This window comes from Mustela putorius, unplaced genomic scaffold (assembly GCF_011764305.1).
Source record: "Mustela putorius furo isolate JIRA1106 unplaced genomic scaffold, ASM1176430v1.1 tig00003909_pilon_pilon_pilon, whole genome shotgun sequence".
Taxonomy (NCBI): Eukaryota; Metazoa; Chordata; class Mammalia; order Carnivora; family Mustelidae; genus Mustela; species Mustela putorius.
This window is the reverse complement of record NW_025422057.1, coordinates 19800213-19822341: the sequence shown is the minus strand read 5'-3', so window position 1 is coordinate 19822341 and position 22129 is coordinate 19800213. Positions and strand designations below refer to the sequence as shown.

At 48.1% G+C, this 22129-nt stretch overlaps 1 protein-coding gene across 3 annotated transcripts in view; it reads right to left on the bottom strand.

Annotated features, from left to right (window-relative positions):
- Positions 1-1578: 1578 nt before the first annotated feature.
- Positions 1579-22129, bottom strand: part of XPNPEP1 (X-prolyl aminopeptidase 1) — a 53957-nt gene continuing 33406 nt past the window's right edge. For 2 of the 3 annotated variants that reach the window (XM_004763881.2, XM_045068499.1), the window contains 14 exons: positions 21954-22049; positions 19739-19820; positions 17999-18209; positions 16106-16195; positions 15516-15566; positions 14121-14179; positions 13906-13983; positions 11952-12023; positions 10371-10431; positions 8817-8886; positions 7776-7949; positions 6767-6843; positions 5506-5604; positions 1579-2134 (listed from right to left, as the gene is read on the bottom strand). In XM_004763881.2, coding sequence (XP_004763938.1) covers positions 2006-2134; positions 5506-5604; positions 6767-6843; positions 7776-7949; positions 8817-8886; positions 10371-10431; positions 11952-12023; positions 13906-13983; positions 14121-14179; positions 15516-15566; positions 16106-16195; positions 17999-18209; positions 19739-19820; positions 21954-22049 — 1349 coding nt within the window. In that variant the 3' untranslated portion in view covers positions 1579-2005. Of the gene's footprint in view, positions 2135-5505; positions 5605-6543; positions 6719-6766; positions 6844-7775; positions 7950-8816; positions 8887-10370; positions 10432-11951; positions 12024-13905; positions 13984-14120; positions 14180-15515; positions 15567-16105; positions 16196-17998; positions 18210-19738; positions 19821-21953; positions 22050-22129 lie in introns of those variants that run through there. The other variant, XM_045068500.1, reaches the window with a different exon arrangement.

Genomic DNA, 22129 nt, shown 5'->3' with positions numbered 1-22129 from the left:
GTCACTTTAGGTTCATCCTATCAGTGAAAACTTCCCTGCTGACACCATGGTTCTAAGTGGTAAAAATAGATTAGCTCACGTCATTTTCTGCTTCCCCAGCTGCAGAGTAGCGGACGTAGCCAACCATGCTTTCTTTGGTGGATGGCTGAAGTATGCTTTTATTTACTCATCTTTCAACGCCATCGAAATCCAAGATATGGTTTAAGATTAAATGAGACTAGTTTAAAAAAGAACTAGCCACACAAATATCAAGAATAGTTAAATCCACACACACCAAGATAGAAAAATAACTCGGACATACTGCCAAGTTAGAAAGCATATTTGTAAGTATGAATAGCATGACCCAACGTGTGTGTGTGACATGTATGTGCATGTGTGACATATGTGTGTGCGTATGATATGCATGTGCTGTGTGTGTACATATACATCTTTCTCTTTTATGATTAAGGACGTTATTTAATTACATTTTTCAGATATTAAAACCATAAATCCAAAAAAGGAAAATACTCACATATTTTTTAAATTTCCCTCAGTTTCAGAGATCTGACATCTGAGTTTTGAACTGATCATTCCATCTTGGCAGTAGAGAAGAGGAAGACATACTTTTAGTTACTAATTAATCCATCAAACCAAACACAAGGTGAATTTTCTAACAGATTAAAACTAGATTTACACTGTATGTCTATAATGCTATCAATTCAAATACCTTTCCATTTCTGATGTTCAGTGTTAAATTCAGACTGGAAGCCATTATCTCTAATTTTTTTCCACTTTTTTTAAATTGACATATAATTGACACACAATATTATATTAGTTTCTGCATACATACTCATTTACATGCTGTAATAGCAGATTAGTAGCTCTATCTCCAGGTTATGTCTTAGGGTGGGTTCCTTTAAAAAAGCAGGTCCTAAGACAAGGATTTATATGTAATTGGTTTATTGGGGGGATGGTCCCAAGTAATGCTGGTGGGAAAAAGGGGAAGTGAAACCCAGAAGGAAAGGAAAAAAGTGAAGGTGTGTTCTGGAACAAGTTACCATGGTGGGCAATGGGGCTCCATCCCACTGGGCAGCTGCTTGAGACGGTGCAGCCCACACCTCAGACATCCCAGCCAAGCTCTGAAGAAGTCTGTTCGCCCATACCCATCCCAGACCATGATGGTCCGAGGTCACAGGGACATCAGCTCTTTGGGACTGTCCCAAGTGTGAAAGTCCCCATGGATGGGGAGTCGCAGGCACTTGCCACAGAGCGCTATGTACAAGTGAGGAGACAGGAGGGCTGTAGCGCTATGGTGCCATGGTGGGGGGCAAGAGGAGAACCCACAACACGTAACACAGGGTGGACCATGTTAGACTCACTTTCAACATTATACTCACCAAAATGAAGTTTTTCAGAGAAAAGAAAAAGGCTTTCCAGTTAAGCCAGACAATACACGGGGAGGCCAGGGATCTCTCCTCAAAGGGGACCTTCTGTCTAGACAATGTGTCCCCCAAAGGCCACCAGCCCTGGAGATGAGCTCCCCTAAGATGCGACATAGACATAGACACTGTTGAGAGGAAAGACACGGCTGAGACAAAGCACATTTGGACATTTTATTCACTGATCATAAATACAGTCTCATGAATCAAGGTGATCATGAATAATGTACTAGCACCTGGAACTTGACCATCAGAGAGCAAGCAGTGTTTCACCATCACTGGCCAGAGAATTCCCTGCGGCTGCTCAGGGCATCTCCCCTGCTCGAGTGCTCCGCTTTGCGGGGACCCTCCTTCTGGTGCAGCAATTTTATTCTTGGCTAGTTCTCAACAATTAAAAAAATCATAAAAGATTGAATGTTTGCAAGAAAATATCAAAGAGGGTAAGAAGATTTTCAGTCCTTCTTAGAATCTCAAAGTAAAAAGGGGAAGGAAGGAAGGAGAGGAAAGGGACAGATGTCAGGGATCTGCCAGGTTTCTTCCCTTCCCCAGAGCCGTTTACAAAAAAAAAAAAAAAAAACCATGAGGCATTAGTGCTGCTTGGAGATGGGCTGTGTCTCCCTGATGAGCCACTCGAGAGCTTCCTGGCGGCCCTGCTTCTGCAGTTCCTTCCCAATCACTTCCCTGCAGGTCAGGTGGTAACTGTTGAGCCAGTCACACTACAAGATAGGAGAAAGACAGGCAGTGTTCACACCTCTCGCAAAGGCTACACGGGCAAACAGGGAGAGGCCCCCAGGCACAGAGATCACGAGTTGAGGGCAGAGATACACAAAACCTTTTCTCCCTGCTCAGGGACAAGTGACTTCCTTGGGCTCCATTTCCCTGGAAATTGAAGGGACAAGGCCACAATGCTTACGGTAGAATGCTTCCAGAACAGTCTAGTGCAGTGGACCGGCAATGACTGTGAAGAAACTTTAATTCCTGAGAGCAAGTCATGGCTTTGGGCTTCCAAAGTGCAGAGTAACCTGTACCCAGGCATACTTTCCAACAGGCCCCCGAGGACCCCGTGGGAAGGACGCGGGGCAGGGGGTCTGGTAGGTCCTACACCCACTTATGTGGCCTCCTTCCCTTATACCTCAGCCATCTCGGAGTGGCAGGAGAGGAGAGGGGGGAAGAAAACTAGCCCCTAGATGCCTAGTAAGACTTCTGCTAAGAGACACACCTGAAGGTGTCCCACCAATGCACTGAGTTTCCACTGACAAAGCTGAGTAAACTAGGATGAGCCGAGCCCCCGTGGGTGGCTATCTGGACGCAGCCCAAACCTCTGCTAACCAAGGACTGTGGTGCTTGCAGGGTGGGGCCGGGAGCTCAACCTTCAGATGTGTGACAGAACATGTCCACCGCCCCAGCAGATGTTTTAAAAAGAGGTAAGAAAGAAGGAGGTCTGACAGGACTTGGCGCCGGGGTTGGGGTGGATCCACTCTGGCGATAGTTCTGCACCATAAAAGGGTGAATTCTCTCCGCTGGGGCAGGGCAGGAGTGAAGCAAGTTCTACTCAGAGGATGACCACCCGTTCTCTTCACTGGCCAGGAAGTGGGCCCGCCCTGACACTCAGCTGCGGAGAAGCGGGCAAGACAGACACCGCCATCCATGCCACCACTGCAATGACCCACACGCCACCTGGGAAGGCAGTGGTGTTACAAAAGCATGGGCACTGGGGACTCCAGTCTGGATCAGGTACCATGGACGAGCTCAGGGGCTGAGATGGGCAGACAGATACAGTGGAATTGCCAATGGGCTCTGACCCACTCAGAGCTCCACTCCCCACTGGGGAGAACCTACTGGCCCCTACTGGGAATTGGGGAACGGGGCAGGGAGGGAAAAGCAAGCAAACTGCTATGAGTCAGGCAGGGCTAGGAGACAGCCAGCAGTCCAAAGCAGCCAACCCTGGTGCCAAGGTGAAACTCCCAAGACCCTTTGAGTTGTACGCACAGCCTCAGGGGGCCCTGACCAACATCCCAAGGCCCTGAGAATGTGTAGCAGCCCATGTTCATGACCAAAGTCCTCAGCTGCCACCTCTGATAAATGATGGGAATGCAAACCCTAAAGGTCCCAAAAGTCACTGAAAACAATCTATTTGGGAGACAGTAAAGGACATGACCAAGTATTTTAAAAGCCAATTGGAGAGACTCTGGTTGTGGAGTATTACTGTGCCTTCCGACAGAATGAAGCCCCAGAGTTATTAAGTAGTATAGAGAAGAGATTTTCTTTTTTTTTTGCTAAAAGAGATAATAAATGTACTCTGCTTGATATGTTAAATACATCTACTGTTATTTGTAGGAACTTGCTTATGATCTGAGGGTAAGAAGCTATTATCTGCCCTATAAAAACTAATTGGCAGAAAGAAAAGTTCAGTGATTCAGCTATGCAAGGTCTAGTAATGAACCACTGAGTACAACAGAGCCCACAGGTCCATGTTCAATGTCATGGGGTGCACTGAGTCAGGTTAACAAAATTTCTCCCTCAGGGAAGAATGGCCTCACTCAACCTTCCTCACGCACGGTTTCTGTAGGTAAAGTGGATTGTCGCTGGGAGGAATGCCTCCTGGTGAGTACACAGCATGTGGCAGCAGGGACTGCGCGACCTAGAACTGTAGCAGGAAACCACAGCCTTGGGCTTCCAAGAGCAAAGTGACTTCGTACTTAGAGGGTCCCTTGCTAAGACCCTGGAAGCTGTACCTGAGGCGATGAGAAGAGACCCCGGCTCCTGTGGTGCACAAAGGATTCAAGCAAGTGGCTTTCATGCCTGCTCATGTATTCTTGTCCACTTCCCCTAAGCCAGGGACCGCTGGAGGGACTCTTCCTGCCAGACCCACACCAGACACTGGGCCACTAACAGGCTGTTTCCTGTCCAGCGCCATCATCAAGCTGAATAAACCCGCATCAGTCGGCCTCGCTGAGTGGGGGTGTCTGGCTGCCCAAGCAAGGTTAAGGTGAGGTGCCCAAGCTAAGCAGGAAGCAGATGACTTTTTCTGTCACCCCTCTGTGAGCAGCGTCAGGCAGAAGAAGCTTCTGGCTGGGAGAATCCCATTCCACAGTCCAACAGAAGGGGCCTCCTCGAGCCTCAGAGGACCCTTTCTCTTGTGCCAAGCATGAGGGCACACCGCGGAGGATGCCTGAAGAGGCACCTCACCACCCCTGGGGTGAGGCCAGGGCTGGACTGGGTAACAAAACTTACTTCTACAGTGACCTGCCATGCTTGTCCCGCCCTCGGCTCCCATCAATCATCTGACGTTTGCAGGGACTTCTGACCACCTGCCTTACTCTGAAACTTGTGTCCTTCTGGCTTCTGTCTTCCTGGCTTGGGAACTGTTTGGTCTGTCCAGTGCTGACTGTTCCCGCCCAGTTTCTGGCCCCGTCTCTGCTCTGATTTTGATCACCTGCCTGATCCCACAAGCCTTACTCCGGGTCCCGAGGCCCGCCACCTCACCTGGCCTCGTGGGCCTGGGGACCCGGCACAGGGTCTGAAGGGGTTTCATGACCTGTGTCACTCTAAGCCTGAGAATGAGCACCACTGGGCTCCTAGCTTTATGAAGAAATTCACAGCCCGGAGTGACCAGAAGAGGAGGCACCACCTCTCTCCTTGTCTGTGTGACAGCTGGGCATATGATAACAGATTTTGCTTTTCATTCCCTTAATGTTTCATTCAACATGAGAAAACAATCTGGTATATGCAATGGCCAACAGGCCCTACCACCCATCTGGCTTTTCAGAGGGAAGACGCATGGCCCCTGGTTGGCTAAACAAACGCTCCCCCGTGCAGCCGTGGCTCATGCCCCCAAGGAAAAGCAATGAAACCTACTCATGAAACCTTACAGCACCCATCCCCCATCCCCTGATGGTGCAGGATGGACTAGCTCTACCTGGAGAGCCAACAAATACAGGAGAAACATCTACCGTCCTCGGGAGACCTCGGATTTTCAGACTCGGGTGGCACAGCCCTCTGAAGTCAAAAGTGGGAACAGACAAGAGAATGGAAGGTAGCTCTCCACCCCAGTCCCACTCTGTCTCCTCCAAGCCACCCTCATTACCTCTTTGTCTGTTAGAGAATCCACATCTATCATTTTGGTCTGTATGGGAACCAAAGTTAAAGGTTCAAAGGTCAGGCTTCCCCGGTTATTGAAGTTATACTGTTGGAAAAGGAAGAACACAGAAGCTTTTACTCCTCTCTTACCACAGAGAGACACCATGAAGTCATTCCCACCAGACATGACCACCCCCCAGGGCCAGGTGTTTGACTGGGAACCAAAACCGGGTTTGCTGGTCAGCATCTCCAGTCGGCCCAGGAGGCACAATGAACCCAGCTGAAGCCACCGTCCTGGAGCTGCCCCACTGTGTCAACAGCTGCCTTTGGGAAAAGCCGAGGGGCTCTAAGCAGTAGGTCCCCAGGCTAACGTCCACTGTGATGGAGAAGCAGTAGGGGCAGAGCATGGTGGTGTCTAGACAAGGGGCATCACTGCTTTTGGTTCCAGAATCTACTAGAGTGTAAGTCCCAACATCACTTTTATTTAACAGTTAATCATGTGTCCTCCCTCGACCCGCCAGTCCCATCTGGTGACAGATAACAGGTTTGTCCATTCTACATAGTACAGAATGGCCAGGGCACCTGAGAGTGAGCTTGGTCTCTGCTCCTGGCAAGGCCTCTGGGAGTGAGGGGAGAGGCCACTCTCAAGGACGGTGACTTCGATATGGAAGCAGAGAACAGAAGCCTGCAGGCTGAGGAAGCCACTTGCCTCCAACTATTCGATCTCCACCACTACCCACAGAAGAGGAGTGAACTGGTCTCTAGTTAAAGCCTAGCCCTGGCACCTCTTGGTAACGGTGAAGGGGAGAAAGTGAAGTGCCTGTCTTCCGGAAGGAAACAGACCTGTCTAATCACGAGCCTATGGGGCCTGACCCACCGGGCCCCTCAGCTTTACCCGACAGAATTCATCTGAAGCATTTGTTGAAAATAGAGTTTCCAGGCCCTGGCCCTGGCCCTGTACCTCCCCCACCCCCAGCACGTGTCCCCCTGACGTAGAGGAAGCATCATGACAAGGAGCCCCAAATCTCATCAAGCAGAGGCCTGCCTGGCACCCCAGGAATTCCAGTTCCGGGTCCCAGTTCATTCCAGAGTTTCCTTCTGGCTTCTGCAGAAGACAGTGATTTCCAGGAGACTCTCTGGTATCAGGGGGAGGAAGCTCCATGTTGGCTCCAGAATGGCACATTCTTGGCTCCAGAGGCAGACAGCTTTGCTCATCGTCCCTCATTAAGAAATAAGGAAAATTTAAAAATAAACAGACCATTACCTACCTTGGTCTTCACAGGGACCACCAGGACAACATTTTCAATGCGAATTCCAAAAGCCCCATCTTCGTAATAGCCTGGCTCTAAAAGCAATCAAACCCAGAGATGAGAAGCAGCAGGGCACAAACACGTACACACAGGCGAGAAGCGCTCACTCCTGCGATGACAGCCCCACCACGGAGGAGGAGGAGAGACAGGCCAACAGCCCACTCAGCCCCCGGGGTGAGAGCCCAGAGACACCTCCGCCCCCCGTACGGCCACTTCCAACAGGTCCTCAAGGAACAGACTCTAAAGGAACAGATTCTAAAGTCCCTGAGAACTGGAGCCAGGGCCGGGAGTACAGTAACAGAGGATCGACCAAATAAGTCCTGGTGCTTATTCCTAAGACATAACGAGGCAGGCATTAAAATACATGCACAGAGGGGCGCCTGGGTGGCTCAGATCATAATTCCAGAGTCCTGGGATCAAGCCCCACACTGGGATTTCTGCTCAGCAGGGAGTCTGCTTCCCCCTCCCCTCTCTACCTGCCTCTCTGCCTACTTGTGATCTCCGTCAAATAAATAAACAAAAAATCTTTTTAAAAAATAAATAAATAAAACAAAATAAATGCACAGAGATGTGGTAATGACCTGGGAAGAGGAAGTACATTAAGTTAAGAAAGCTGAATACAAACAATACACCCAGTATAATCTGAAGGATTAGGAGAAAAGATATACACGTATATGAAACACCCAAAGCTCACACATCAAACTATGAAGGAAGGGCTCACCTAGGTGGCTGGATTACAAATGATTTTCATTTTTTTACACATGCTGCCCCGCAGCCTCACCTTTTCTAAAACGAACATATATCACTTTTATAATCCTAAAAAGTTGTTGTTCTTGTTTAATTCAAGGTGACCAGAGGGGGAAATTATATCCAATTTACTTTAAGATAATCAAAAGCTAAGAAACAACAGAGAGCCTTCCAACAGGCTCGAAGACCTGAGCCCACCCTGGATGGGAGGGACACTTACCATCAGTGACTATCATGCCGGCCTCCAAGGGCTCATCGGAGAAGGTTTTATAACTGATACCGCAAGGACCCTCATGAACATTCAGAAAAGATCCAACACCGTGTCCCGTTCCGTGCAGGTAATCCAGGCCAGAATCCCACAAAGCTGAGCGGGCGAACGAGTCAAGAAGGTGTCCTGAAAGACACATAAAGAACCACTCAGGGATATTTGTCCAGTACTTTTCAATTTGCAAAGCACTTTAGAGATTAGATTTATTGTGTTTGGCTCCAGAAAGTGAAACAGAAACCAGAGGGTAGAAGTTACTGGAGGGTTCAGATTTCAACCCAGCACAAGAAAGAACTAACAGAGCGCTCCTAAGAAAGCCACTCCCCAGGCCGCCAGAGCTCAGTCCGAAGCTGGAGGACCGTCTGTCCAGGAAGCCAGTACGGGGGCTGGTGGCCTGCAGCAGCTAAGGGTGTGGGTGATACGTGCATTCCCTTCCCAGGCTGGGACCCTGAGGTTTCAGAATGACAAAGGTGAGACTCTAACCAGACTGCAAGGAAACAGATGCCCAGGGAGATGAGTGCAGACCCGATCTAAGCAGACTCAAGGCACAGGTCTTGTCAACTCCCCGCCCAATGCCCCATCCATCAGTCCTCAGGCAGACTGGTATATATCTGAAGTCAGGTTCCCAGTAAACTAAATCCCAACAAGCATCCCAAAAGGAGACAATGGCCCAGCAAAGCAGGACAGTGAAGAGGGTGCACCAACCAACTTGCACTTGGGCCTAGAGGCCTTCATGCGCTAGCCGCCCTCTCCCGGGAGCCACCTGCCTGGGTCATCTGACACCTCAGGTAGGCAGGAGAGAGGTACACAACTGACGTCATACCAAACCAAGGCCTGGCTCCCTGAGAGGCACTCACTCCACGCAGCCCTTGCCCTGGCTGGGCCTAAAGGGGCCAGGGCTGCCATGAAACAAAGGACATGTCCTTCCACTCAAATTGAGACATGTCTGGTGCCTGAACAAGAAAACGCCTGCCAGATGACAGAGGAACCACCTACCTTTGGTTCCAGTCGGGAAAACGGCTGCACTCACAGCTATGTGGCCCTTGAGGACATATGTGAAGCATTCCTGCCAAAGAAAACCCAGGGGCAAGTTGTAGAACAAGGACAGACGCTTCAGTCCTAGAGCTTTCCGGCAGCTCAGAAAACCTTGCTTCTGAAGGTTATTAGCAATACCACAGAGATAATCGGAGGAAAAAGAAGAAACTCTGGAGGAAAAAAAAAAAGCTTGCCCATGGGACCGATTTTCTAGAAACTCTTGAAATTAAATTTAGTTAAAAGAGAACCATCAGAGATGACCCCACAGGTCCTTCCCTTGAAATGAACATTCTGACACACTCCAGCTGCACCTGAGAAAAACAAGCAAAAGTCACAGAACCGCTGATGTCACCAGCTAACAGTCACCGAGCTACTCCTCTGGGCCAGGCATGGTACTGAGCACTGAACCCTTAATCCCACGAGGGATGCCGGAGATGCTGCTGTTGTCCCCGCTCGACAGAGAAATTAACTAGCCTGCTGGACAGCGTAGTTCTTAAGGAGCAACAGCTGGCCTTGAAGCCAGGCAGTCCTGCAGCAGTTATCTGTACCCCTTCCTGATCTTAGACTCGGGGGGATCCCTATTGTCTGGAGAAGAAAAGTGCTGCTTGGAAGGTTAGGGGCTTGCCAGGAAGGCGCAGAGCCAGGACTAAACCCACACTGATCGAGCTGGTCGGGAGCTCTGTACCCAGCATGGAGAGAGTCATAGCAAAGGTATGTGGAGCCAAGGTCAGATTCTTCTAAGGCGCTCGTGCCTGCAAACAGATGAGGCACGGGACTAAAAGTATGAAGTGTACTCTGCTGCACTGTGTGAAACTCCCTTCCTCGGATAAACTCCCTGCAGGAGATCCTAGAAAAACAGACTCACTCAGGGACTCAACCAGCGTCCCTGGGTTAGTGACTGATCTGGGAATTTGCAAGGGTCGTGGAACCTTTATAACCAGCCCTGGAGGCAGGTACTCATACCCCCACATTTATGGATGTGTCTCAGTGCTTCACTCAAGGTCACAGAGCCAGCAAACAGCAGAAGGACCTGAAGTCCGGTCTCCAGACTCCTACCTCACCGCCATCTCTGCCTCTCCAGGCCAGACAGACCACAAACTGAGCAGTGCAGACCATTTTAGAGGCTTCCTGAGCTAAACCTGTAAGTGGAAATGCTGAACTTGAAAAGAGAAGGGGGGAGGTGGCTTTCAGAATCAAATCTAGACACTGTTTGTAAAAAGTATACATTTCACTATCCCACTCCCACCCCCAAAGAGATTTCCTGATCCAAGAGAACACTGACGCTGTTTAAACTTGACTTTGACTTGCTTTGACCTTCGCAGACAGAATGCTTTTAAGATTTCTCCAGTAATTAATTAAATGGACATCATAAAGCAGATAAGCCTGACTCCACAGTAAAGAGCTATTTTACTATCCCACATATAAATTTTTCCTCATAATACAATTCCTTTTCATAAGAGCAACGCTGTTCTTAAGAAAACAGAGAGGGCTCTCCAGTTTTGTGCCCCACCTTACCTTCTCATAGGCTGTGGGGGTCCCAAAATGCATGGTCCGTGTCACATCTGTCGTGCCATCCCTTTCCAAAGGAAAGGACAAATTAGTTTTCACTCAAAATAAGCTTTGGCTCAGGGGACTTTAGGTGGTACAGTCAGTTAGGCATCAGACTCCTGGTCTGGAATCAGGTAGTGATCTCAGGGTGGTGAGAACAAGCCCTGTGTCCGGCTCGGTGCTCAGCATAGAATCTGCTTGAGATTTTCTCTCCCTCTGCCCTTCCTGCTTGTGCTCTCTCTAAATTAAATAAATAAATCCTTTTCTTAATTAATTAATTAATTAATTAGAAAATGAGACAAAGTGTGAGCGCAAGGATGGCCACAGGTAGTGAGCGTGAACTCAGTCAGGTCCTGACACACACACTCTCTTGGTCTGCAGTGTGAGGCCTGTCTCATGGGTGACACAATCACGGGTTATAAATGAGAGGGCGGAGGACAAAGGAAATAGGAGCAAGCAGGAGCCTGCTTCTAGCAAAAGGGGGCCAAGCTCTAGTTCCGCCCATCAGGACAGCAAAGGAGTGTCCGGACCCTACAATTACCCAAAGACCTCTCTTAGAAGCACTAATCCAACTTCTGAAATCCTGCTAAAATTTAGACGTGAACCAAAATTTACACCAGTTACCCGATTAATACCCTGGGCTCTGAGATGTTATATTATGAATACAAACACACACGTGTCCCAAGGCTACGCTGTGGTTTCCACCTATGTGGCAGAGCCCACTTAATAATCAAGTTCTCCAGGGGCACCCGGGTGGGTCAGTCGGTTAAGCACCTGACTCTTGGTTTGATCTCAGGGTCATGGGATGGAGCCCTGCATAGGGCTCTGCGCTCACAGCAGAGTCTGCTTGACAATCCTTGCCCCTCCTTCTCCCTCTGCCCTTCCCCCTGCTCTCACTCTCATGCTTTCTCTCCCTCTCCCTAAATAAAATCTTTAAAAATAAAAATAAAAAAAAAAAATCAGGCTCTCCATCAACCACAGTCCCAACTGCAATGGCTGCCCGTGCTTTCTTACTGCAGACAACACCCATTCCAGCTCCTTCCATGGTTCCACAACAAGACCCAGCCAAATCTTGGGTTCTCCTCTGAGAAACTTTCTAGAGGAGGAATATGAAAGCAGCAAGACATGAAGATGGAAATTCAGAAATTCAGAGGCAAGCCTAATTTCTCATTTACTCATTTAAAATTAATCTCCCACTTCCCAAAGTCAGGAGGCTGCTGCAAGTGCAGAGTTAACAGGCAGTTTAAGAACTAGGGCAGAAGTCTTTCCAGTGGTTTCGAAAGCTTGCTTTCAGTTATTTATTTAGTATTTAACAACTTCCGGCCAAGAACCAAACATTTCTATCAAACAGTCTTTTGTGAGAAGAGTCACCACTGGATAACTTCAAGCAGGGGTGAAAAAAAGGACAAGACATGAGAAGGATTCCATTAGGGGCTGGGGCACAGTGAGATTCCCATCTGGGTGCCCGTGGTTGGAGCTTGGCTTGCCCCCTATTCAACTTTTTTGACCCAGCACCATCCCCTTCTATGGCAGCCCTAGTTCACTTACTTGTATTGGGCTCCCGAGTCGATCAAGTACACTTCATCTAGCGACAACGTCCTATTCGTCTCAGGGACTGGCCTAAGAAAGTTAATTAAAAATTAATTATTCCACAAATCTACTTGCTGAGTCTGGGAGGAGACATATAAAGCTTCCTTATACTATTCTTACAACTTATACAGGTCTGAAAGTATATCAAAATTAAAAGTTACCCACTAAATTGATTATTTCAAATAATTTAATCTCCTAGAACTACTCGGTGATCCAGTAGCCTATCTCCCCAGCTGGATAAAGAGCTCAAAAGAAGAAATAATAATGTATTTCTTTGTCTCTATCTCCATTTGTGTCTGGAACAAAACAGATTCATGAAATAGTTGTAAAAGCTACAAAAATAATAATCATTAGATGCAAGAGGACCAAGCTAGAATCCTGAGAACTGGGAACAGGGAACACAGCAGCGACGAGTCATCTGTCTCTGTGGCCGGGGGTGCGTGGGCAGGAGAACCAGGCCCCATGTGCTTCCCAGACCCCCAGACAGACAGGAGGCGAATGTCTCAATTTGGGAGAAAAACTAAAGGGATTTTTATTAGGAAAATGAGTGAATCACAATGTTCTTATGCCGTAGCACTTTTTTTAAATGAACAAGAAGTATTTCTAAAAAGTGATCTGATCTCCCCGTGCCATTTCCAGACAGTCCCACTGCACTGGGAAATGCTAGAAGGGGAAAGGACATCCCAAGCCTCTGCCCACAGCTGAAAGAAGGACTCCTTCATTTCCAGGCACCACCCACCCCCTCTCTTCAGCACAAAGGGCATCAGTGATGATCACTCCAGCTGAACAACTGGAACCAGCTCTAGACCCTGCTTCTCAACAGGCTTCCAACAGCCCACGGCGAAAAAACGTCAAAGTAGAAACAGGATTCTCCCCCCTTGAGCTGAAATTTTTTAATGTGTTAATTACATGCAAAATTCTAGGATAGTATCCAGGCAAGAAATTCACCACCTGAACTAAACAGAAGACAAAAACTGAAGTCCTTTTTATATTTTAATTTTGGAACAGAAGCATTACTAGGAGAGAACTGCACAATCACATCTGTGACGATCTCCCACACACAGGTTTAAAATGTGCCCCAAGACTAAAAGCTCTAAAAGCAGTTATTAGAAGCGGGGGGGGTCTCCACCTGTGTACGGCACAGTAAGAAAGACCAAGTGTTCTTCCACTGACTGTACATCACAGACATGGGGCTAAGAACTCAAAATGCCCAACACTAGGCAAAACCACTCGACTGGGCGAATCTGAAGCTGGCGCCCAATGGCCAAGCCAAGTTCCATTTCCCACCGTCTCTGTAGGCAAATGAGTCCTAAACTTATCAGTGCCCCTCCTGTCTCACAGCACAGAGAATGCTCCGCTCTGTGAGTCCACAGGCTCTCGGAGCTCATCTGCTGAAATTCCCCATAGGCTGGGCGCCCGGCTTCAAGCCCGCAGGGAGGGACAAAAGGGTGCTGATCACCTCCCTCACCACAACACGATGCTCCACAACCTAGTGCTAAGTTTTTAAGTATGGAGGTGACAGAGCTCACAAGATGTCTGGACTCATGTATCAGGAAGGCTGCCATTATCAAGAAAGACAAACACTAAAATATTCCGCTCACCATGATGAAGAGCTATGGAATACAGCTTCAGTTGCCTCAGAAGGCAAAGAGGGGGACATCCCGTCTGACTACCTCATGGAGAAGGTCAACACCATACACCTGGGCCTCAGAGGAAGCTCCCAAAAGGCAGAGACTTGGAGATTTAGAGGCAACCAGAGAAAACAAGTCCTCAGTTCCCATCTAAGAACAGTCTCGACAGACACAAGGAAGTGGGCACTGGGGCCTTAGATCAAATACTGTCTCTCCCCTGCTCAGGCTCCCATGCAGAAGCAGCAGCAAAGCCAGGCAGCAAGCAACTCCGCATGCCTTACGCGTAGTGAATGATGGCGCCATTGGGTCCCGTACTGGAAATCGTCGGGAAGCTCAGGTCCACGAAGTCAGCCTGTTGCCTGGAACAGAAAGACACAGAGAGCAGACCAGCTTAAAGGATTTTACCGTGCCAAGAATCAGGGCCCTCTCAGCCTCACTGAACTCACCAAAGAAACAACCACAATGTTCAGCACCCCCGCCACACACGGGTCTTTACCTGCGAAATTCCTCGGCTTTGTCAGCAGCTGAGATCTCGGTCACGCCACCTTTGGGCACCTACGAGGGAGTTGCTTATAAATCATCTGGGGTGATAAATTCATGTGCTTCATACAAGTTAAAGAGGATGCATTAAAAGCCTATTTTTTCCTCACTTCCCACGTCCCCACTGTGCCACCTCCGGGACACAGCTGATGGCTTATCTTTAACAAGGAGGGAATTTCCAAAGACTCTCATCAAAGCTATCTAAACTAGGATTTCTATCCTTTCAATTTCTCACTCAGCTACTTGTCTCAGTATTATATCCTAAAACCTCCCCTAAACTTAATCCATCTAAGTTTAAAAATTCAAAGGCATCTCCTGCTAGGATATCATCCTAAGAAAGTTATCCTAAATAAATAAAGAAGATAAATATGCAAAGATATTATTACAGGGTGATTGATAATAGCAAAAAAAAATTAAAAACAATCTCAACACTTGAAAAGAGGAGGAATGGCAAATCGGTCTAACGAAATGCAACCTCTCTACTTGGATCCATTTTTTTTTAATGCAAAATAGAGCTGACACACGATGCAATGTTAGTTTCAGGTATATGACATGGTGATTCAGCATCTCTGTGTTACGCTGTGCTCATCACAAGTGTAGCTACCATCTGTCACCACACAACGCTTTTACCATTTGGATCCTTTTCTAAAGGCCTCCAAGCACGTGGAGAAGGCTCACACTATCGTACAGAGGGAGTAAAATAAAATACAAAATCACATCTATACACTGAGAGACATGTAAAAATGATTTACACAGAAGAACACCAGCCAGAGGGAATAAGCTAGTTACACAGGTAGGAGTGAGGGCGATATTCTTTTTCCAACTTAGGCTACTTTTAAAGAGTTGTTTATATCATATATAAAGGGAACATGAGACTGTTTAACAACGACACAAAGAAATCCCCTGCTGCCAACCAAAAGGAATGAAAAGGCAAGCAACAAATGGCCAAGGGTCAATTAACTATCAAAGGTTTTACATCTTAAACTGAAGTCCAAAATGTACACAAAGACCTTTTCCTCTTAATACAGTCAGCTTGCCGATAATATTATTTTGAGCCATTTTTCCTTATAATGAAATCCCACTTGGTTATAGGACAATGCCTTGACCCAGAAAGGATCCTCTCAGTTAAGGAAATTCTTTCCTCATCTGTATTACTATTTTCTACAAATAAAAAAATTTCTAAATACACACCAAATTTCCAGAAAGAACTACCAAGAGAAGAGTCCTAAAATTGGATCAAGACCTTAGACCTCATGGTCACCAGAGCACGGAGGGGGCCATGGTTAGAATCACATGTTGACAGTTTCTGAATAATGGCCACCCACGTGTTAAAAAAAGACTAAGAACCAACCTCTTTCTCTAGCCAGTTGAAGAGTTCACAGAGGGCAACAGCATCTTTAATCTGTGGAAACAACAGAGAGGTTTTTTTAAAAGAGTTAGTACTGAAAATCAGCTGGGCAAATTCAGAGCCCAGCCCCAACGCGGGACTGAGAAAGCCGGACCCACAGGGCACAACCACCAGCCATGGGAGCTTTCCACACAGGCGCTCCCTGCAATCAAGCCCAAAGCAATTCCCACCAGCAGGGACAGGGCTCCTGGGCTGCTCAACACCTTGGGCACAACCAGGAAAGGGCCTGCCGGAAAGCAGGGGCAAATCCCTCAGCAGGTGCACTCCCGCTCCCCAGAGGCAGGAAAGGCAAGCCACTGCAACTTTCCAGACTGGGCCTTTTCAGAAGGAACAGAAGTACCACCTTTTTCTGTCGTGTACACTGGACTTTGTGAAGATCTAGCATACTGAGTATTTTATCTCATTCTCTCATTAACACTGCAAGGCTCAAAGCATTTCTGACCTCGTGCCAGGCTCAAAGCCACACAGCAGGGGAGGGCCTGGGCCTTCCGAACCCCATACACCCCCTCCTCTGCACCGGCTGCTTGACTCACGTGGGCTCGCCTCATGCCTTCTGATTCGGCAGAATTCTTCACAGCTTTGGCGATGCAGATAGGAGTGTAAGGCATACAGCATCGATGGTCCTAAGAGCAAAAGGAGTCATATGGGAAATCAAGCCATACACCCAAGACCAAGGTGTTCATCTCTTCGCCTGGCACATCACACTTAACACGTCATCAGCAGACCCCCGACTCAGGACCCACCTCACTGTGCCTGGGGACTGAAGACCGGCCCCTTTTTGTTGGCCCCATCTGAGCATGATGAAAGGGGCTTGAGCTCTTCCAAAAAGGCAAAGTACCTCAAGCAAGGCACTTCTCTTCTATCCCCTGCATCCTCGGCTCTTTGACACTGCTGGCCACCAGCCATCAAGAAGACATTGCTTTTCAAGCCTCCATGGTCGTGGTAAGAGTTCGCTAACGATCAAAGCTTGACCGAAATAACCCCTTTCCTGCCACACAAAGGAGGCCTTTTCCCATCATCTGGGGGTACAGGTGACTGATAAGGGAAGGGCTCCCACTCCTTCCTCCATCTTGCTCCGGAATCACACGTCATCTACTCTTTACGGTCTGATCATGAATGGCTAGGAAAGGCCCTTCCTGACTTAAGAACAAGTTAGAACCCAGCCCTGCCTTACAGGTGGGGGATTTAGGGCCATTGTGCACTTGCACAGAGCTTGCTGAAGGGGTGCATTCTCTCTCCACTCTTACCCCCTCACTCTTCCATGCACATCCCCCATGAAACCAAGAAGGCAGGCATCATCCCCTTACTCGGGTCAAGGAAGCAAATCTGAGTAACTGAGGGTCACACGGTGTGAGAGTGGCAGGGTGCACTCGAAAGGCAGGTCTAGGGGGTCAGACCTAGGCTCTTCCCAGGACGGAGAGAACATTCCCCTGGGCCTGTCCAAGGCCACTTGGCAGCCAGAGGCCCAGGGTGGGACAGTGGAAAAGGTTGTATCCAAGGTGGCTTAGATTCCAGTCCTACCCTGAGCCCCAGTTAAAATGAGGAGACAGGAGACTACTGACCACCCAGCAGGGGCTCAGTAAAGGACAAGGCTGTCACTATCATCTGACTTCCGACAAGTCCCCAACTTCCCAAGCTGCTCTTCCTAAGGGCCTCCAGACTCCTCAGCTGTAATGTGTGGGGAGAGGGGGCACACAGAGTGTTTCCCAGACATCAGGCGCTCTCACCACCTACACAGCCCCTATCCTGGATGCCTACCCTCTAGGCCTTTATTTACATAACACTTTTCTTTAGACCATCTTTAAATCAACTTAGTTTTGGGATGCCTGGGTGGCTCAGTTGTTTGGACGACTGCCTTCGGCTCAGGTCATGATCCCGGAGTCCCGGGATCGAGTCCCACATCGGGCTCCCAGCTCCATGGGGAGTCTGCTTCTCCCTCTGATCTTCTCCTCGCTCATGTTCTCTCTCACTGTCTCTCTCTCAAATAAATAAATAAAACCTTTTTAATAAATAAATAAATAAATAAATAAATCAGCTTAGTTTCTTCAACCCTGACTTATGAAATAATTTTTACAATCTCATGGTCTCAAATGCTAGAAATATTTTTTCTAGTATACACTAAATTGCTTCTGAAACAGGTAACATTTAAATAACGTTAAGTTTTAATGTATACCCCTAAAATTATCTCTCAGGTCACACTGTGGAAAACACAGAGGACTCATGAGTTCTGCAAACCCTCAGACTCTCAATACGGCTCAGCTCAAATGGCTCTTCCAGGGAGAGGGCATCCCCGGTCTGACAGCCAGTCCCAGACATCGTCCAGAACAACCTCTGTTTCAAAGACAAAGCTGCAGGATGCCAGGACTGGGAAGGGGCTGCAGCGGGAACATGGCAGGCTGTGAACGGGCCTCGGCGGGACTACCAACCTTGGGGATGGCCTCGCTCACAGCATAGCTGGCCTTGTCGCTGACCCACACCTTCTCCCTTGGGGAGAGATTGGCACAGAGAGCCTTGAGCTCGCTCAGGATGGACTTGTAGGGAAGCACCTGGATTCTGTATTCAGCTTCCAGGCCCAAGTCAAACAGCAGGTGCTCCTTCACACTGGGGGCATCTATGCGGTCACCATCAATGAAGAGCCTGCAGAGGGGCGAGAGGTGAGGTGACAGAGAGACGAGGGCGTGTGAGCGAGACGGGGGGGAGTGGGGGACCACAGATCTACAACGGGCTCCATCTTCTAACAATCAATACGAAGAAGCTTCTCCTTCTTCCCCATTCCCTTCCCAAATCCTGTTCTCCAGGTTGTGTCCCCATCCCTGTATATGTTATCACCATCCATCTCACTCCCCCAGCCAGGACCTGGGCACTCTCCCTGATGTCCTTCCTTCCCTCCGCTAAGATCTCCAGACCTACAGTCTAAATCCCCATCAAGTCTGTCCAGCTTTGCCTCCAGCCCTGCCCAGTCACCAGTCCAGGTTGCCACCGTCTCTCCATTGAAATTGGTGCCATGGCCTCTGAGCTGGTCTCCCAGCATCCAGTCTTGCCCCTGGACACCCCAGTCTCACAGTCAGAGTATTCTTTATGATCTGCAAACTTGATCATGTGGTTCCTTATGAAAAATCCATTCAGTAGCTCCCCTGTGTCCTCAGAATAGAGGTCCAAGCTCCTGGACTTGTCTCACTGGCCTTCCTTTATGGGGCCCCACTCCCCTTCCAACCACACTGAACCACTCCAGTCCTCCACAAGCACTGTGCTCTCTCCTGCCCAGAGCCACGGCCCATGCTGTTCCCTCTGCTTAGATCACCATTCCCTTTGCTCCCCATACACTGACCAACTCACATATGCCCTTGATCTCTGCTTCAATTATTACTGGTCAGTCTCCTCTGACCCCCTCAGTGGAGGCCAGGCCCCTCCAGTAACACCTGTACCCATCCCACTGACAAGTCAGTGCCCACTTAGATGCCTGAATCCCCTGAAGAGACACTCATCTCCCCAGCTCTAGCCCAGGACCCTGCCTGTCTCAATCGTCCTAGCACACAAAAGAGACTCTTTCAACTTAATAAACATTATCAGAATAAAGAGAGCCATCCAAATCGAAGAGCAACCTCAGGAAGGCCACAAGCAATTCTTTAACAGATAGACAATCCGACAAACCGCAACTGCAGGGGTTTTCCTGTGTCATTTCTGACCTTCCAAATACCTCAGTTTATTTGAATTGTGGACCCAGAACTGTACAATGGAGCGTAGCCACATCTCCCTTTGCACCGGCAGCTACAAAACTTAGAATCAAATGTGGGGCCTGACCAAGACCTTGCAGCAGAAATTTTGTGAACTAACCTTACTATGTTTTGCTTTTTTGTTTTTTGGGTTTTTTTCTCATTATGGCTTTGTTCTGATGTCTCTGCCTACTTATTTTTTTAATCTCCTAGTACTAGAGGTACTTTCTTTCACAGGTCTCAAGTCATTTGAGAGATTACGAGAGAGGCAGGATGTACAAAAATACCTACTGTTTGGGAAGACCAGAAGGGAAAGGAAGAAAGAGGCAGGAAAGGGGAAAACTGGCGCCTCAACAGGATCTCAAGCAGGGATGGGGTTGGCCAGCAAGGCGGACAGAACCTCTGAGGAGCTGCGAGGAAGGAAGGATCTTCCGGTGTGGGGCCAACACTCACATGATCGTCTCCAATCCTATGATTGCATAGGAGAAAAACACCGGATTGTGCTCCACATCTGACCCTCGGAGATTGAACAGCCCTTTAAAAAAATAAAATAAAAAGACCCTGTCACCTGCCTGACTCGAGATTTGAACAGGTAGATTACAGAGGGAAGCACTTTAGCATGCATGGAAGGCTTCCGTGGAGGAATTCGGTGACATCTCAGAAAAGCAGGAAACCTGACTTCCTGGTTCCACCTCTGGGCTGCAGTTGCTCATGTCCACCGAATGATGGCACCAGAACTGTATCTTACGCTGCCACATCACCGTCCCGGGAACAGAATGGAAGTTAGTCAAAAAACTTGAGGATGACCCTCCAAACAGAGAGTTGAAATGGTCCGCCTGGTGGTGACCGGCCAGGCCTGGCCTGGCCGCAGGGAGAACCTTTGGCTCTCCCAAGTGAAGGGAAAAGAGCCAAGCACTCTCTCCCTTCCGACGACGACGAGGGTAGAAAAACGGAGACCCACCCAGGATGAGGGAGCCCAAATAAGGCCTTCTGGAGCCCCAAGGAGGTGGAGCTTCCCAACACAGGAACAAAAGCAGTGAGTCAGCAGGGCTTGGGCCCATGAATGAAACCCAAATCCGAGCCCACCCAAGGGTAGGCTGTGCTGCCAAACCAGGGTGGAGGACCCTCCTACAGCCAGTGTGGAGGGGGTTTGAGGAGGTCGTAGGTTTAAGAGACTACAGAGGCCAGCAGAGAGCATCACTATCTGCGGTCCCTTAGCTTCCAACTGCCTGATGCTTGCTCTCCTGAAGTATAAAAAAGTATAAAAAAGACCCTGTTGAGAAAGTGCTGCCTCGATTTTAGAACAATGGTTTCTCACAGTAAAGCAATGAAGCAACATTTTTTACCTAACAGACTAGCACTTTTTAAAAATGACAGTACCTGGGACTGGCGAGGGTGTGACTGGAAGCCATATTCATGTCCGTGGCAGGTAAAGGTCAAGACGGGTCCAGAGCTCTGCCAGGCACACACCCTCTAACCCGTAATACCGCCCCTAAAAGCCAACCTCAAATAGAAGAAGATCACCAGAAACCGAGACACAGACTTTGATGCGCTAAGATTTTGATGGCAGCATCATAATAAAGTCATGAAAAAATCAGAAAATAACCCAAAGGTCAACCTTAGCGTAATGGTTAAGTAAATTACGGTATAACCCCATGATTAGGTATTTATTTTTACTGTGTTATTATATATGCTTAGAATAAACTGATACATTGGAAGAATCAAGCTATAAAATACATATATGCAGAGATTATTAACAGTGACTATCTCTGGGTAACGAAACTAGAGGCGAGTATTTTTCTGCTTTTTACCTCCTTCACATTTTCCAGCTTTTCCACAACAGGAATGTGTGTTCTTAAAATCAAAGGGAGAAATTAACTTTATGTATGTTATTTTCTCTATTGTCAAGGTTGTTAATTAATTAAGAATATTAATCACTGACACAGGCCTGTCCAGCATCACTGATATTTGATGAAGTTTTGGGGCTGGGGATTGGAAAGATAGGACACTATGTAGTACAGTCTCTTTCTCTAGTGAGAAAATAAAATGATAAGGTACTGCCTCTTCTCAGTTAACCTGGGCCAAATCCAATCAGAAAACAAAGACAGGACAGGAGAGTTCAACCAGATTCCTTCAAGTTCTGAAACAATTACATAAGGGTTACATAAAGGTTCACAAACTATTACTGTATCAAAAAGGCTGAAGAATTTTCAGTTCCTGAGTTTTCTGAGGTCAAAGTATTTCAATTTGAGAACATTCTCACAGTTAAGAACTTAGGGAACTAGAGGAAAAGTATAGAGAAAAAAATAATCTCCTAGGATGCCACTTCTGCAGCGAGAGACTCAGGAGTGGTGACAGAGACAAAATGTTAAGAAATGTCCTTCCTCAGCAATGTCACAGTCCTGAAGAGACGGGCCAGAGGGGGACATCATCTCTGATTTAACATCAGCCCCTAACTGAAATACTGCTCTGGGCAAAGCCACATTCCTCTCCAAATTCTCTGCAATTTTTTTCCATCCTATTCGGTGTATCAAATACCCATTGGTGACACAGTCTCTTGTCTACTCCCTGGCCACGCAGAAAACGGACTGGCCTGAACAGACAGATTCCCAGAGAAGCAAGGAAGAGACTGGGAAACATGCCCACACAGTCAAGCCAGAGCTCTTACATGCAATCTCATCCAGGGCAGTGACCACAAACCACACGACGTTCCTCTCAGCCATTTTCAGCCGAAGGTCCGCAACCTTGTCCTTCCAGGAGATGCCTGCAAGAAACAGATGTGCTTGGGGCACCTGGGTGGCTCAGTGGGTTAAACCTCTGCCTTTGGCTCAGGTCATGATCTCA